Source organism: Apodemus sylvaticus, chromosome 3 (assembly GCF_947179515.1).
Source record: "Apodemus sylvaticus chromosome 3, mApoSyl1.1, whole genome shotgun sequence".
In the NCBI taxonomy this organism is placed as follows: domain Eukaryota; kingdom Metazoa; phylum Chordata; class Mammalia; order Rodentia; family Muridae; genus Apodemus; species Apodemus sylvaticus.
This window is the reverse complement of record NC_067474.1, coordinates 167,087,537-167,105,858: the sequence shown is the minus strand read 5'-3', so window position 1 is coordinate 167,105,858 and position 18,322 is coordinate 167,087,537. Positions and strand designations below refer to the sequence as shown.

Below are 18,322 nucleotides of genomic sequence, written 5' to 3'. Positions count from 1 at the left end.
GGAGGGTCCGGGGAGCACAGGCTTCATCGAAGCAGCAGCCTTGCTCGACTGGGCTCAGTGCCGTGTCCTGTCCAGAGCACTAACAGTGCCTATTGGACGAATAGGGTGAGTCATAGCAAAAGAATTAGGAGAGCTCTGTGTAGTGCTTGTGGTTGCCATGGGGAAGAGAAGGTATTTGGGGGTAGAAAGGTTCGGAAGAGGATACGTAGGGGCTAGGAAAGAATGGCCAGAGAGGCAACTGAATAGGAACCAGGTCCAGGATCCCACAGTATGTGGCTTGGGAGTGGGTCAGGGGAGAGGACTGTAGACCTGGAGAGATGGCTTTAGAGCACTCACTGGCTGCTCCTGCAGAGGACCAGGTTTGATTCTCAGCACCCACATGGCAGGTCATAGGCTCCCGAAATGCTAGAACCTAACACCCTTCCCTGTCTTCTGCATGCATCAGGCACATACGTGGTACATAGATACACATGAGGGCAGAACATTCATACACACTGACATAAATTTTGTTGGTATATGAAGATGGTTGAAGGAAATGACAGTGAAATGATGGGTTAAAGAGAGAAACAAAATGGGGCAGCTGTCACCTGTTGGGCTGTGGCTGTACAGTTAGTTCATCTGCTGATGCTGTAAAACATGACCACAGACTTGCCTCTTAAAACATGACAGCTATTACTCCAGGGCTCTCTGTGGGTCTGGAGTTCAGAAGGGCATGGCTAACTTCTGCCTAGGGCCTCATGAACTTACCATTTCAGTGCTAGTCAGGGCTTGGCTCTTGTGTGCAGGTTCAGCTGGAGAAGAATTGGCTTCCAAGCTCCCAGGGCATCTGAGAATTCACTTAGTGGGAGGCTACCTTTAATGAGCCTCTCCCACTTGGCATCCTTTATCAGCAAGTTAAGAAGACTGGGTAGCAAGATGACAGAAGTCACAATCTGTTTCACCCAGGAAATGAAACCTTACACTGGTCTAAAGCAAGTACGTGCTCACTTCATACAGCCTTCAGAGTGTGTGAAGATGTCAACATGATGGATTGCAGCAGGTCCGTCACGAAGTTTGCTTCCTGCAGTAGGGAGGGACGGAGGGAAAGGCGATGTGGAGACATTGGGGCAGTGCTGCAAGTGGAGGCCCTGTGGGTGCAGATGGTATGCTTGCTGTGATGGGAGTTATGGAAGAGATGTGGCCATATGGTGATGCTTTTCAGGTAGCCTGTATTACTACACTAGGACGAGTCAGTTTTCATGTCATTAACATTACTGTCTTATAACTGGCCCTGATGAGATTCTCCCTTGGTAAAAGCAGACTTGTTTACCTGAGGTTACTGGCCAGTACAGGTGACCCCTTCAGTTTCAGGGTGCTGTTGATGAAACGAGTCAGCCCACTTGGGTGTATTTTATATGTTACACAGACAAAACTGGCCTTTGATAATATATAGAGTGTATGGAATTTACGGCGTCTTGTTTGCTCACTTGGCTTCATTGTGATGGACATAGGTTATGGCACTGAGCTGTGTAGACGACTGTGTTAGTTGGGGCCTTGTGAGGGAGCATTTAGTCATGGCACATGAATCCAAGCTGCTGTACCTTCCTAAGCCTTTTTTGGTCTTTATTGTTTTCAAAAACAAACAAAACCTGTCTTTGCTGTCTAGGCATGCTTGCTTCTGCTGCTTTGTGGGATTTTAGTCCTGTTTCTTTCCTTCTGATTTGCTGCCTCTGATCTTCCCTGGGCTTGGCAATCTGATAATTGTGTTAGAACTTTTGAGTAGTTTAATAGTAACCATGCTAGGAATCTGGTTGAGAGCCGCTTTTCTCAGTGCAATAGGTGAGGCGCTGCGCACTGGCCTTGTGACTGCCTCCTTCGGCCTTCCCTGTGCCTCGGCTTCCTTCCTAGCTCTGCTCTGCTCACCCTGAGCTGCACGCCACACTTCACTGGGGTCAGGGCAGGCATTTCTGCCATTGTCCTGCCTGTGCCTCTTTGCTTTTGTGGAAACAGTCCTTCTCTCCTTTAGCTTTAGTTTAATTTTAAGGGCTGTGGTGTTAGGTGATAGGTGGTATGGTTCATAAGACAGAAAATGCTCAGAAGTTGTGAAAATCTTAGATCAGCATTGAGCCTTTTCACTCTTCCTGCTCTAACTCTGGGCACTTCCTAGTGGGGCAGTATTCCCAGGTTTCTGTGACAGCTAGGAGCTCTGCCTGTCTCCCTGCCAGTGATCCTGGTCAAGTGCCCAGACTTGCTCTTATTCTTTTTCTAGAATGTCCATATTGTCTGCTACTACTTGTAGGAATAAACCAAGATTTTATGTGAGATGCCACTTGTGATGATGTGTTAGCTGGCGTCTTAGTTAGGGTTTGTGTTGCTGCAACAAAATACCATAACAAAACAAACAAAAAAAGGTTGGAAGGAAAGGGTTTATTTAGCTTACACTTCCACATTGCTATTCATCAATCACTGAAGGAAGTCAGGACAGAAACTCAAGCAGGACAGGAGCCTGGAGGCAGGAGCTGACACCGAGGACATGGAGGAGTGCTGCTGACTGGCTTGCTTGCTTCCCCTGATTTGTCAGCTTGCTTTCTTAAAGAACCCAGGACTATCAGCCCAGGGATGGTACCACCTACCACCTTTCTCATTGATCACTAATTGAGAAAGTGCCTTACAGCTGGATCTCACCTGAGGCTCTTTTGTCTCTGATGACTCTAGCTTGAGTCAAGTTGACACAGAGTCATCCGTACAGATGGAGGGCCTAGGTGATTCTGCTGATACTTTATCTCTTGTCTCTGAGCAGTCACTAGCAACAGGGTTTAGGTCTTATATGCTTGTTTCTAGAACATGTTGTATTGGAGTATGGATATTTGTACAAATGATGACATTTATTAAGCACTGTTTATTTTCAGATTGTTGAATATACTTATGTCCTGGGAAAATTGATCTTATAAAATTATGACCGTAGTATGATTCTTATCTGTAAAGATTCCTCCAAAAATTCTGAGATTACTGTGTACCCTACACATACCTCTGGCTGTGGGGAATCAGCTCCATTTCCCTGGCTCTCCATAAGGCTGGATGCATTCCAGATGTGGCTCTGCCGCTCAGTTGGCTTTGCCCTAGACACTCACTCACCTGTAGACCCAGCGCTCTTGGAGTCTCCAGGTTTTCCAGCCAACTTAGCAGATGGTGTCTCCTTGTTGTTGTTGTTGTTGTTGTTGTTGTTGTTGCTGTTTTGCCTGCTGGGAGAAGGGAAGAACTGCCTTCTAGACTTGCCCCTTTTGTTGCAAGCATTTGCTTTGGTTTTGTCTCGGATCTTCTGTGGTGTTGAGGGTTATGGTAGAACTGTAGCCCTGAGGGTGTTTCAGGCTTTGTGAAGAAAGTGATGAGATAAATAAGCTTACAATGTTTTTGTGCTGTTCCACACATGACCTCCTCCCCCATTGACCTTTTGTAGTTGAGGAAAAGGATAAAGCATCTTGTGTTGGTTCTTCAGTCTCAGGTGTCACTAGCCTGGTTTCAAGGAGTGTCTCCTAAGCGTGTCTTCTGACACACCTTGCACTTTTCTCATTTAGCAGGCTTGTAACCAGAAATTTAATATTGGCTCTTAGTGTCCATGACAATTCGTTTTGTTCAGTTTCTTGAATAAAGAGACACAACTTGTTCTAAAGAATATCCCCAACATAAGCTGGAGTGAGAGGGAGCTCACAGCTACTGACCTGCTGCTGTGTGGTACAGGAGTGCTGAGGGACAGCTCCTCAGAGCCGTGTCTGAGAACTACAGATTGGGCTGTGGCTGTGCTGTGTTAGCAGAGGCCCAGTGCCTTGACTAAAGCCCAGGGCATTGCTCTTTCCTTTCCACGAACTCCTGGAAATATTGTTTATTTATAAATGCCACAGACACCTGAACTTCCTTTTTGTGGCTGACTTTGAGTGAAGCACTACAGACAGTGGAGTGAGCAGGCTGAGCAGACAGCCCTTCAAGAGTGCCCTTGGTATGCAGTCAGACTTGAGTGTGTTAGAAATGTTTACCAGAGAAGAAAAACGACTAGATTGGCTGTAGATGCAGAGTGATCTAGGGATTAAAGGTGGTGTTTTTGGTTAGTTGAAGACATTTCTAAAAGAAGTGCATCTTCTGCAGTTAAAGGTAGTTTACAGATGGTGTTATGCTGAGATGACAGTGGGTCTTGAACCTATTTCCTTTTCTGGGCCTTTCTCTCCTGCAGTGAGGAATGGCTTTCTGGTCAGTCTCACCAGTGGTCTTCTGCCCTAGCTCCTTGAGCGTGTGGGCATGAGCATGTGCTGTCCCAGCTGTCCTAGTGCAGAGTAGCCCAGGGACCCATGAAGTCCTGCCATGGGATAGAAGGGGCATGGATGCCAGCGCTGTTGCTTGGAGGTGACTCTTGTGCACACAGGGACAGACACCTGTTAGGGACTTTGAATGTGCTGATGTGGGTGTGGACAGCATGCTTTGTGTCACGTGGTCTTTTGAGATGCTGTACCTGGAGTGTCTCGTGAGGCTGCTGAGCAGTTAACTTTCTTTAATCACACTTCTTACGTGTCAGGACCATGGGTCTTCAAGAACCAGCCCAAGTCTTGGTAGAGCAGATGACGAAAATGTTTGATGTATCACTTGTAATTGGGACAGTGGCTTACTGCATTTAATATGGCTGCTTTCCCCTTTGATGTAATAAGCTTTGTGGACTGGCTTTAACATCCTCAGTGTTTACTGCAAAGATTGTGAAGTGCTTTCCTCCTCCTCTCTCTCAAGGCCTTTAGTCACTTACAGTCACGTGCTGTGGGAGGAGTGCCTGTTTTTCACCCTTCCATCTCCAGCATGCCTAACCCTGGGGCCAGAGGTGTCTTGAAGGCCTGTTGCCTGGGAGAGCATCAGGACACACACTGTGGGAGGACTTGCACCCATACCTCTACTTTCCCATGCTGCAGGGCTGTCCCTTTGGGGTTGATCTGTCCTGAGTTGTGAGCAGTGAGTTGGGGAACCAAGAAGGATGGATGGCTCCAGCTTTGCAGACCTTGGGATTAGCAGGTCTTCCTTCGGCCAAGTCACTGCACTATTGCAGAGAGGCATCGAGAACTGTGCTCATGTGGTCCTGTGAAAGTCCCTTGATTCTAGTCAAAGTGGCTGCCTGTGTTGTTCCCATTGTCTTGTGTCATGGCTTATGTGCTGTGAGAACTTGGAGGGTTTGAGGTTCTGATTTATAAGATTTTGCTTCCATGTTAGGCAACCTCTTTTTCTGGTTAAATCAACCGGGAACTTCTGAAATCAGTGCTGGTGGGGGGAGGGGACGTGGTTGAGCTCTGTCCTTAGTGTCTGTTATGCTCAGTGTCAGAACTCTTGTGTTGCTACTTTGAGTGTTTTACTTACTATTAGACTTGGAAGCTAGATGTGAAAACCCCATCATTTGTGAGATTATTTATGTTAGTGTGTCTCACCAAACACTAGTGATTTAAAAACCTTTGATTTGAGACTGTTAAGATGTCCTGAGTAGTAGCTACCCTTAAAACCAATGTTAATTGCTTTTAGTAATAGGCAGACAATGTTAAGTCTTGAATGTGAAACAGTTGTCTCTGTGTGATTAGCAGGCTTGTGTGGAGGCTGGCAGGTGCAAGAGGGGCTTTGCTTACTTCCCTTCTTCCGTGCTTCATGATGTCTTGTGATCCCCTATGGTGTGCTGGGCAATTCTAACATGGGCCATATTCTTTCATTTGTAGGGAGGGTTCTTGGATCTAGATGTTTACAGAGGTTGTCAATGCAGATGCCATCATAGGTTGCTGCTATTGGTTAAAGCAAATGGAGAAGGACAGTAAAAGTCGTATGTGAAGTTTCCAGACACTGAAGAGAAAGAGCTAAGGAGCTGCTGGCTGTTCTGGGTAGGAGCTGTAGTATGGGGCAGCTGGACTGTATTTACTTCTGAGACTCTGGATCGCCACAGCTGGAAGAGACAGGAAAAGGAAAAGTTATGTTTAGTGAGGCTGCTTCTTTGCTCTTAGAAAATGTTAAAATTGTTAAAGATTATCTTTGTTAACCTTGCAAGAGTGCTGTTTATAAAGTAGTGGGATAGTTGACTGTTCTTACGTTTGAGAAGACAGGAGAGGGAAGCACCATCGTGGGAGGGAGTGTCATCTTGCCTCTGTGGTGACATATCACCTCTGGAGGCTCAGGCACTTTCCAAGGATAGCTAGTAGGTGATGGAACCACAGTCTTTGTACTTCACATGTAAATGCAGTGGGTGGTTGTTGAACTTGAAATTTGTTTCTCCAAGTGTAAAAATGTGTGTTTTATAATATATGATAAATAATCTAAAATCTCAATTAGTATCGCAGCCAAACATGAAGTTATTTTTAGGACTGAAAATAATTGACTGGAGAGACCAGAGACTTGCCAGCAGAGTCCATGTCTTCTGATTTTCTCCTCTTGTCCTCCATGGAATGCCCTTTGGTGCTCAGCTGGCACTTTTGTATGAGTTAGTGTTGGGTGCGTTGCTGGGATGTGGTTAGTAATAATGTTGATAAGGATGTCGTGGACATTGCTGCTGCTTTTTTTAATATTTATTTATTTTATGTATATGAGTACAGCTGAACAGATGGTGTGAGTCATCATGTAGTTGCTGGGAATTGAACTCAGAACCTCTGCTCACTCCAGCCCCGCTCGTTCCAGCCCTGTCTTAAGTTTCAAAGTGATGTAAAGCCTCCAGTGCAAAGCACTGTTATCTCAGAACCATTTGCAGATGAGATGTCAGTGTCTCCAGCACTCCCAAATGCTGTGATGTGTATGTCTCACAAACAAGAACGTTTTGATCCCTAACTACAACAGCCACAACCTGGCAGTTAGCACTGAGACATTTCTAACATAGGACCCTCGGATCCTATCTCACTTTTGACCAATTATAAACAATCCACAGATTCCCGGGGCACAATCAGTAGCCTCTTCATTCTCCTGGGTAACAGACGGTCCTCAGAGGCTCTCAGTCTGTCTCACTTGTGAAACTTGACATGAAAGATTCTAGGCCAGGCATTTTGTAGAATGCCCACATTTGGATTTGTCTGATGTTACCTCATGGTTAGATTTAGGTTTTGCATCTTTGGCAGGAATATCACAGAAGAGCCAGATATGTGTCTTTCAAAGATTAGTTTTACATTTTATTTTCTGTTTCCTTAGAGCGTTTCCCAAAGTGTATTCTGCGGAACTAGCACCTACTGTGTTCTCAACACCGTGCCACCTATAGAAGGTAGGATTTGAAAAGCTTTTGACTTTCAGGAATGGGTGGGCCTGGCAGCCAGAGTAACTCCTTCAAGTGCAGTGAAGACAGCCCTGGACCAGGAGGTCCTGGGTTTCTGCTTTTTGCTGTTGTGTGATCTCAGATGAGTTACTTGGTCCTTTTAGGCAACATAAACAGTGCTCAGCTTGTGAGCTTTCTGTGAGCCACACAGAAAGGTCAGAGCCCCTCAGGTGCTGCTGTTAGTACAGCTCTTCTGTACCTGAGGTGTCCAGTAGCAGGTGGTGCAGAGTAGGGCGAGGTGCTGTTGTGCAGGAGCCAGAGAGGGCTTTTTGAATCCCAGTTGAGTTACTTATAAAAGTGGACCTTGGCCAAATTGGTCAGAACCCTCAAATTCCTTATCTGCAGAGTGGGGGTGATTAGAACTCACAGTTCTCATGAGCATTAAACAAGAGAGCCTAGCATACACTCCCGTCTGGTGCCTGGTGTGTTAGCATCGTCCTCCAGGAGTGTCTGCCTCCTAGTCAGTATAGAACCTGATCACCTGCTCCTAGAGCTGGAGCTGAGGGAAGTGAAGGACAGGAGAGTGCCTGAGCCTGTGTGACTCAGGGTAAGGCACCCAGGCCTCCCTCTGTTTTGAGTTTATATTATATTATATTTATTATATTATATTATATTATATTATATCATATTGAAATGGCAACTGTAGAATGAATAGGAGGTTACAGAACCTGCCTCATGGGTATCCTTAAACCTGGACCAGGGACATAGTGACATGATTGAGAAGAAAACAGTAACCCTGGGCTACTTAAGACTAGGAAGGGTGACAGTGGTACTCATACCTCCATGAAGAGGGGAAAAAGAGCTTGTAAAATACCAACACTATTAATTTATTAACTGCTTTTTAGCCATTGAGACTCCTTCTGGAGAATACAGATGGGTTCATTGGCTTTGTAGCACCTGCTCAGACCAGCACTCTGCTCTGTGCACAGTCAGGGCTTACTTCCTGTCTGTGTGACAGGAACTGGAAGGTTAGGTCAGTCATGGCAGTGCGTTGTGTGAGTACTGCCGTCAGGACTGCACCAGTGTGTGCTTGTTTCCCTCCCACTAATCAAGTCTAAGCACATAGTACTTAGAGCCAACAGAAGAGTGTGGAGCCTCCTTCTCATTCTTCCTCTCCACACTGCTGAGCACGCGTCCTCAAGAGTTAGCAGTTGGACTTGTGCTACCAGAGGCCTAGCCACTCCCACCCGGTTCCCACTCAAAGCAGAGGGCGGCCCCAGGCCCCAAACTGCCCTATTTGTATTCTAATGAAAGATGTTGGAGGTATCATCTCCAGGCTGATCCAGCTGATATACTTATGCCTGAGCTTGCAGAAATCAGAGCACCCAGGAACAGGCCAAGTGCATTTATCCAGATTTGAGTCAGAGGTTTGGCAATGCAAATCTCAATTTCAGAACCAAAACTGGAGGTTAGAATTCAGTTAGTTGAGTGAACATTTTTGTACATTTTAGAAAGATTTAGTTAAATTACACTATGAATCTAACATGATCATTTAGAAAATATTTGAAGGTTGACTAGAAAGGATGGTTCATTCTCTAGAATTATAGCTGTCAGCCAAGCACATCATCTGTCAATTTCAGGAGCCCCACTGGTTACATTTTTATTGTGAGTAGGTTAGGAAATTATATTGTGAAGTCATGTATCACACATTTTTTGCTAGATAACGATAATGAAGTGCGTGCCTGTCGTGCAGTTGATACTCCCGCTTTGCAGTGTCAGAGTTGAACTGTTTGGGTTGAATATGGAGGGACAGTTGAAACCGGCTTATACTTAGTTTTACTGTTAAGATACTGTTACTGGGGTTTTAAAACTAGCACATATGTTCTATTATTTAATTATTTACAGCTATTGTAAAAACATTAAACAGTAGCTTTTAATTAAGATTACATTTTTATGTAGTATTACTATGTGAACAGTTCTGTTCCAATATAAAGAACGGGTTTTTTTTTTAATTAAAAAATTTTTTTTTATTGCCATACTTTTTAAAAAATATTTATTTATTTATTATACGTGAGTACACTGTAGCTGTCTTCAGACACCTCAGAAGAGGCCATCAGATCCCATTACGGATGGCTGTAAGCCACCATGTGGTTGCTGGGGTTTGAACTCAGGACCTTTGGACGTTGAGCCATCTCTCCAGCCCTTATTGCCATACTTTAACCAGAAGCGCTGAAGTTGGATTATTTTTTCATGGTGCTGGGGCCTGAACTCAGGACCCTGTGCATCTAGGCACATAGTCTACCATCATGCTAAACTCTGAAGTGTGAAGTAGGAGTTTAGCATTCTCCCTTTTGAGTTCCAGCTCTGCCCAGTATTGAGCTTGCGTTTTCATAAGCTGAGTGGGGCTGTTTACCCATCATTACAGTTCTTGAGATCACCTGGCCTTTGTTCAGCACAAGCCTAGAATTCTGGGAATGGGGCACTTTAAAAGCAGAGCAACCCTCAGTGTACAGTCCTGTGGAGAGCTCTGGCGGACTGTGACAGTGACAGTGACACATAGTGTTATACTTTCCTCTTTAAGTGTTTTCCTCAGCTAGGATTGCAGTGGAGTCCTGCCTGGAGCTTTCCTGGAGCAGTTGCACTATTGAGAATAGGAACTCATGCATATAAGCTCTCTCTTACACACACACACACACACACACACACACACACACACACACACTCAACATTCTCTCACACATAAATACACACAAAAAACACATTCAACATTCTCTGACTCAGTTCACACTTAAGGTTTTCCTTTTATACATTTAATTTATTTTTTAATTTTATATACTTTGGTGTTTTGTTCACTTGTATGTCTGTTGGATTCCTTGGAATTGGAGTTAATGGGCAGTTATGAACTGCCGTGTGGGTGCTGGGAATTGAACCTAGATCCTCTGGGAGAGTAGCCAGTTCTTGTAACTGGTGATCCTTCTCTCCAGCCTCCAAGTTTCTACCTTATTGTTTTGTTTTGCTTTTTGTTTTTTGACACAGGGCTTTTTCTTTGTAGTCCTGGCTGACCTGGAACTCCTGTGTAGACCAGACTGGCCTCGAACTCACAGAGATCCACTCGCCTCTGCCTTCTAGAACTGGGACTAAAGGCATGCACTATCATTGTCTGTTCAACATTTTCTCATACAACATTCTCACACGCTTATTTGACATTCCTCTCACACCCGTGTGCACTCAACATTCTGTCTCTGTCTTTGCCTGTCTGTCTGTCTGTCTCTGTCTCTTTCTCTCTCTCTCTCTGTCACACACACACATACACACACATACTTTACTGCTGGCAGCGCCAGGTAGAGGCTAAAGGGATAGAAATTTAGCATTGGTTGTGACTACAGATGGAAATAGAAACTAGGGTTTCTTTAAATGGCTACTCAGGGAGATGGCTATTCATACCCACGGCACGCTGGGCACTGACTCAGTCGTATCCTAGTGCTGCCTTCATTAAAGATGCCCCATCGATATTGAATAGAATATAGATTTCAGAATTTCACCTCTACGTTCAAAACTGTGTGCTCCACAGTTTAGTTTTGTTTTGTTTTGTTTTTTTTTTAAGAGAGACCGGAACCACGGGTTAGAGAGCAGGAAGGCAAAGACTCCTGTGATTCTGCCTTGTGTGTTTTAAGTCTTGTCGGAAATGTGCATGGACACATGAGACTACATAGGTTTTACAGTGAGCAATTAATAGGAATGTCCTCCTATCTTTCTATTTGTTGATTTCCGTTCTGTTTTAAGCAACATTCTTAAATTTAATCTTTTTTTTTTATTTGGTTTTTCGAGACAGGGTTTCTCTGTATAGCCCTGGCTGTCCTGGAACTCACTCTGTAGACCAGGCTGGCCTTGAACTCGGAAATCCACCTGTCTCTGCCTCCCAGAGTGCTGGGATTACAGGCGTGCGCCACCGCTGCCCAGCCTTAAATTTAATCTTAATTTGGAATTAATCTTAGATTTCCTAAGAACAGTTTCATAAGTTTTCCACTGCTACAGACACATAGTTGTGTTACAGTTCAATTGGCTGTGTATTTCATGGCCCCCCAAAAAGTTAGTAGGCTAAGACTTTCAAGTTAATTCCTATAAAACATTCTGTATGATGTGGTACATTTTCTCTGACTAATCTTGTGCTCAGTATTTATTTCTTTTGACCTTATCCATGAGAAGAAAAAACATGCTAATCAGATGAGAAATTTTTGGGAAAAAAATATTGTGACCTTAGAAAAGTTTTGTTGTTGTTTTATTTACTCCTCAAAAGACCGCTTTAAATAGAAGCTCAGAGATAACTGGACAGATAAATCATTGTATTTCACTGTAAATGTCATCAAACGGCACCTGGAGACCTGTGAGGCTCCTGACTTAAAAGGCAAGCTATTGCTGAAGGACCCTAAATTTTATAGAAATTTGTACTGGAGGGAGAATGAAATGATCTCTCATTCTCCGGTTCATGATGTAGGAAAACTAGAGATACTAAGTAACTCACCTAAGATCACACATACACAGAGAAGCAGAACCTGCATGGGTATGGGCTATGAACTCCGGGTGGGTGTTCTTACTGTCTTACTGATGTCATGAATGCTGATGAGCCTAGGACTGGAGCTCCTTGAGTTGAACATTGTAATAAACAGTCCCCAGGACTCAGTGTAGGGCCCCTTAGGAGTAGACTGGAGATTTCAATTAGCATTAAAAATTGGAGTGGGTAATTTGAAACTGACTGGAATTTACCACAACTGGCCATGAGTTTGGAGGCAGGAAAAGATTGGGAAGAGATTGCTTTACAGGTGTGGAGAAGTAAGTGCTATGTAAATGAATGATGGGAGTAAATGCTATATAAGGGAATGGTCTGGGAAGGAAGCATCAGGCAGTCAGACCTGCTGTCTAGTCTAAAGGAGTGAATCGTCCGACTCACATTTGATGGTCTGCATGAATTCTGAAGATATATACATGGAAATAACATTAAAGTGATCGATTTTTAGGTGGAGCTGAGAAAAGCTTCCATATTATCTGTTAGTCAACTACAGACTTAAATTCTTTATGAGAGTTTGTGATTTCCTTTAGAAAGGGTAAATCTGATTTGTTTCGGGGACAAAGGAACAGTTAATTTATGAATAAAAGTCACACGTAATTATATTTCTTTGAACTTCAAAAACATGAAACTTTAAACTTGGTTAACACACAGTTTCTGGATTTTGTGAGGTTAAGTCATTTTGTAATCTTGAGGATATTGTTTTGGAAACACTGGAAGAGTCTTTAGCATTCTGGTTCTGGGTGCTGCTGGGTACTTCCCACCTCTCTCTTGTGATGGGGTAAAGCTCAGTCTATTTCTGATGCTCACAGGCAGTTGCCTGCTGCTGTCCATCCGTCCATCCATCCGAGAGTGTAGATGAGGAACTTAGAGGAGTAGAGGCCCTCTGTGCTCCGGTCTCAGCCCCACACAGAGCTGCTGCTTCTGACCTGTCAGTGGACTTAAAAGGAGGCTTTCTCTTTCTTTCTCTGAATTAATTGTTTTCTTCTTTATAGATGATCATGGGAACAGCAATAGTAGTCATGTAAAAATCTTTTTACCGAAAAAGCTGCTTGAATGTCTGCCGAAATGTTCAAGTTTACCCAAAGAGAGGCACCGCTGGAACACTAATGAGGTAGATACATTTCAATTTTTAAGGGTATATTATCTTATGGTTGGACTCTTTAGAATGTTTTATGTAGAAGTACTTTATACTAGCTTTAAATTCACCAGATGGAACAAAGAACCTGTCAATGTAAAGGATTCTTAATCTTGAGTTGGCTAGTCTGGTGTGTTTGGCTTGCACTGACCGCTGTAGAGAGTGCACGTGACTCTACTAAAGCAGCATGAGGGCTGGGTGTGTTTTCTTGCCCCTCACATCTTGCATTTGGTGGTTAATCTCCCTATATCTCAGGGCAGCATGAGTTCTACAGTCCCGGTGTGTGACAGAAAGCAGCTCTGGAAATCTGAAGTCTGTAGAGTTGGGGGCAAGTTTATCAGGCCTTTGGTGATGAAAGAGAGTTTGCTTCAAATACTGACTGCTTTCCCTTACTAATAGGAATCTATTAGTCCTGCAGGCTGGATTGTAGGCCACATATTTACATCAAGATAAAGAGTAGGTTTGGAGTAGATAGAAAGAAAGTTTATCTTCTTGGGCAGATTTTCCTTTTTGGTTAATTGTAATTTGGGAATCTTAATATTAGTAGTGCATTGTTTTGCTATCTAAAGTTTTAGTTTGACATCTAAGTGTTTAAGGTAGGGTAATAGCCATTAGTGGTGATAGAAACTGGGTATTAACCATTTCAATGTAAGGCGACTTTGATTACTGTGGTGATGAGAACTGGGTGTGTGTTTATCAGTTTGTGAACTGCATTCCTTTAACTCACATGGCTGGTTACTGCCTTGCTAGGCTGGTTCACTATTTAGTTCTAAGTTAGCATAAAGTGCAGCTCCTTCCTCCCTGTGAGTGGATGTGAGAGGGAGCAGTGATGTCTCTAGAACCTTTATCTTGACTCTGTTTGGAGCTGTGGGAGGCTGTGGGGATGAATCTCTCCACTCGTACAAGCTGTAGTTTTAAATACTCGCCAGGACCTCCAACTCCCTGCTTTGCCTCAGGGAGAAGCTCTTGGAGGTGTGAGCTGCCCTCACTTGCATGGGGACCTCTGCTCTGCGGGAGAGCAGCTTCACAGTGGTGTGGTCAGCATGAGCTTAGACACCTCTAACCAGCATGGTTTCCTTACTAAGGATTTCATGTAGTTTAGACCTGAAAAAAAAGGTAAATATGCTGAAAATTCATCTTAGTCATGGACTGTCTCTCTGGTCAGCAGCTCCGTAGACTTTTGATGCTTTGCAGGAATTCTCTTCTAGGTTAGGCATTACACAGAAACCTAGTGCTCTTGATGCTCCTGAGACACACATGTGACAGCACATTTTTATGCTTGAGCTTTGGTTTCTAATTGTCACAAAACATACGCAATTAGGCATGCTGTCCAGTTCAATTCCATAGGAATAGGCATTGTATGTGTTGGCTAGTGAAAGTCGATGTTACAGACTGCCTGATAATGTGCTCATGAGTCTCAGAAGTGACTGTGGCCAAGTCTGAGACTTAGCTGGTAGATACATTTACATTGATGCTTTAAACTTTTATGGAACTTTTAGGCAAATTCTTTCACATATTTATTTGCTTCTAAGTCTAAATTATTTACATGCTCCACTTTCTAACATTAGCAGTGTTATAAAACATCAATCAAGGACTTTCTGTGTGTGCTGCAAGACTAGGTCTTGATATGGTGCTCCAGCTTGGTCCTCCTGCCTTAGCCTTCTAGCTGTTATCATAGCTGGACTGAGCCACCATGCCCCGCAGTGTTGAGAGGGTGTGATAAATAAGGAGGGTGTTGTCTCCAGGGCCTCGGGCTGCTGCTGCTGCTGCTGACCTTCTGTCAGACAACTGAGGTAGGAAACTGCAGGACTAGAAGAGAAAGGTCGACTGCTGTGTGCAGGGATGTGCAGCATCAAGCACAGAGGGGAACATGTTGCTGAAGGTGTGGATGGCTGGCGGGCTCTCTAGCCGCCATATCTTACAGTGATTGCTCAGCTCAACACCGAGGCTCTGAGGAGAAGTCTAGTTTAAAGATTGGCCTACAGTTCCCTCCCTCCCTCTCTCCCTCCTTCCCTCCCTCCATTTCTCTCTCCCTCTCTCCCTGCCTCTCTCCCTCCTCCATCCCTCCCTTCATCCTTCCCTCTGTCCCTCCCTCCTCTTCTCTCCCTCCCTCTCTCCCTTTTTCCTTCTCTCCCCCTCTCCCTCTCTCCCTCTCCCTCCCCCCTCTGTTTCTTGGCTTTAGAAGAACTAGAGGACTGCAGGGGGAAGGTGGAAGGCTGAGGTGGGTGCCTGTGGTGCGGGCACCCCACACCCTGTCCCTGTTGTGTAAGAACTTGGCTTGGACTGCAGAGAGGAGGACCCGCCCGAGTAGTCATGTAGGCCCCGCTTCCTTGGCTGTCTGGGCATTTCCTGAGTTCTTCCTTCTGTGTTCTTCACGATGATCCCAAAACTCGAAGGCAAACAGGTCAGATGGATGTACCTCTCACTGGGATTTTGTGTTCCCAGCTGAGGGAAATCCTGCTGTCTACCGTGCCCATGAGGTCCCCATGGCTTGTGGCATGAGTGCCATCAGTGTCAGTGTTAAGATCCCATCTTCCTTCTAGAATGGACTAGATGGCTATGATCTGCCTGAGAACTGTGTGAAGAAGTTGGCTTGTTGGGAAGCTTGTTGTTGTACAAAGACTGCTTTTCTCTAGATCCCCCTTCCTGGAACAAGGGGCTCATGCTAGAAAGGGGTGTGGCCTGAGAGCAGCTGAGTGTGTAGTGGGGTTGTGTCTCTCTGTGTCACTCTGTGTAGCTTATGTACTTACCCCCTCCTCACAGTTGAACTCCTGGGGATAATGTGTGACTCATTTGACTTTTGAGAAGTTCCTTTATTTGTACTTGCTTTGAGTCATTTGTGGTTTGAGAAACACACTTTCATACTGTGTGTGTGGCCACAGGGAGAGTTAAGACTAAGGTGTTGGCTGTTTACCGAGAGAGAGAACCTGTGCTTTGCTAGTGATTGAGCCCAAATTATTTCTAAAGCTTATGATGGAAGGTGAACAGTATTTCTTTTCAGAGATGAGGCAGTGTAGGTAGAAAAGGGCTGGATAATTTAGTCAAGGCAGTACTCTTGTTATATAGAGGCTGTATAGTTTCTGAGCTTAATTTCTTACTTCATTTCTTTTGTGTATAATGTGTGTACGTATGTGTACCCTCACCCCATGTTTATAGAAGTAGAGGTCAGCCTAGGAAGGATTGTTCAGTTATCATCCTGGTTTGGAGAGAGAATTCCTTACTGGCCTGATGTTTGTCAGGTAGAGTAGGTTGGTGGTTATAGAACCCCTGGCACAGAGGTTGTAAGCCCCCCTTGATAAAGTCAGCTTTTATCTTATAATGTTTTAATTTCATTTGTTTAGTGTGTGTGCACCTGTTTGTGTGCTCATGCCACAATGCCCATATAGAAATCAGAGGCCAGCTTTTGGGAATCAGTTTTTTTTCTTTTACTATGTGGGTTCTGGGATTGAATTCAGGCTGATAGGCATGTGGCAGGCTCCTGGGACTGCAGAGCTGTTTAACTCGATGTGTTGCAAGCACTTTACTGACTGGTCCATCTCTGCAGCCCACTGAGCTTTCTTCCTGGAGTTGGTTATTTATGCAGAGAACTTTGTTCTGTCTTTAGAGGGTTGGGGAGATGACCCAAGAGCCTGCATGTGCCAGGCCACATGCAGTATGTACCACATGCAGTACCACTGAAATGCGTCCTATTGCTTGTCTTGGCTTTCACTCTAAGAACTCAAACTAAATGACATCAGTGTGGGCAGCAAACCTCTTCTCCAGTGGAGTTTTGAGTTGGTTGGGAAGTGAGCGAGCAGAAGCTTGGTAGCGTGAGCTCCTATCCCCTCCGATCAATGAAGCTGCACTACCAAGGGAAAGGCATTGACTAGATGAGGGGGTGATTTTTGGCTTAGGTTGGCTACTTTTTTTTTTTTTAATTTTTTTTCCTTCCTCGGACACAGGATATTTTAGTGTAGCTCTGGCTGTTCTGGAACTTACTCTTTAGACCAGGCTGGCCTCAATCTCAGAGATCTGCCTGCTTCTGTCTCCCAAGCGCTGGGATTAAATATGTGTGCTACTACACCCAGCTTATTTCTTCTTTTTCTAACCCATTGGCCTGTATAGTTTCCTTTCCTTCTTAGTTATTTGCAACTGTGAAGAAATGAAATGTTTATCTAGAAGCAAACCAACTTCAGATATTTGCTTTCTTAGCTAGGTATAGCTCCTGAAGTTTGAGGCCCACATAAGAAGCCCTGGTGGTGACTACTACATCAGTAATGATAAAAGCCAGGGTTTATTGGTAATTGATTGCAGGCTAGGTACCATGGGTTCCTCTTCATGAAGTGTGACATGGAGATGCTAAATAATGTTCTTAGAGTTCTTGAGCTGGGAACTAAGTGTCATCCTGATAGGAGTTGGAACTTATGCTCTTTTTTCCTGCTCTGTCCCAAAGGACTGCTATATTATTTATTATTATGTTATTATTACTATTATTATTCCTCTTCCTTTCCTCTTTAGTGTTCTCCCCACTCTTTCTTTGAGGTAGGAGCTCATTTTTTCTTTTCTTTTCTTTTCTTTTCTTTTCTTTTCTTTTCTTTTCTTTTCTTTTCTTTTCTTTTCTTCTCTTCTCTTCTCTTCTCTTCTCTTCTCTTCTCTTCTCTTCTCTTCTCTTCTCTTCTCTTCTCTTCTCTTCTTTTCTTTTCTTTCCTTCCTTTCTTCCTCCCTCCCTCCCTCCCTCCCTCCCTTCCTTCCTTCCTTTCTTTCGAGACAGGGTTTCTCTGTATAGCCCTGGCTGTCCTGGAACTCACTCTGTAGACCAGGCTGGCCTTGAATTCAGAAATCTGCCTGCCTCTGCCTCCCAGAGTGCTGAGATTACAGGCGTGCGCCACCACTACCCGGCTAGGAGCTCATATTTTTAAGGATGGATTTGAACTCTGCATCTGGAACTCTATCCTGCTTCTGTGTCCCAAGTGCAGGATGACAGGTGATGACTATTTTCCAGTTGGATTCTCAAGACCTAGCAGTTACTCAGTGACTTGTCATCTTTTTTGTTGTATAGAATTATTTGACTTTAAAAATATATTTCTTTTATGTATATAATGTCTTGCAAAATGATTTTATTTTAGTACCATTCATTTCTTAGGGAAATAGTTTTGCTTTAATGTGTGATGTATATGCATATTCCATGTTTGTGTGCATATACACATGTATGTATGTGCGCACACACATATGTATATGTGTGTGGAGGCCAGATACCTGTCTAGAATCTTCCTCAGTTTCTTTCTACATTCCTTTTTTGAGACAGTGTCTCTCCTTAAACATGGAGCTGACTAACTGGCCAGGCATCCTTCCGTCTCTTTTGGTTCTCTGCTCCCTCCACCATGTAGGTCCTTGGGTCTTAGAGTCCTAGGTCAGGTTGCTG

General features: G+C 44.1%; 1 protein-coding gene across 2 annotated transcripts in view; it reads left to right on the top strand.

Annotated features, from left to right (window-relative positions):
• The window catches only part of LOC127681707 (calmodulin-binding transcription activator 1-like), an 83,864-nt gene that overhangs the window by 18,838 nt on the left and 46,704 nt on the right, over positions 1-18,322 (top strand). For both annotated transcript variants that reach the window (XR_007977151.1, XM_052178259.1), the window contains exons 2-3: positions 7,159-7,228; positions 12,779-12,897. Coding sequence is in view for 1 of the 2 variants with exons in the window: in XM_052178259.1 (XP_052034219.1) it covers positions 7,159-7,228; positions 12,779-12,897 (189 nt within the window). In the remaining variant the exon portion in view is untranslated. The remainder of the gene's footprint in view (positions 1-7,158; positions 7,229-12,778; positions 12,898-18,322) is intronic.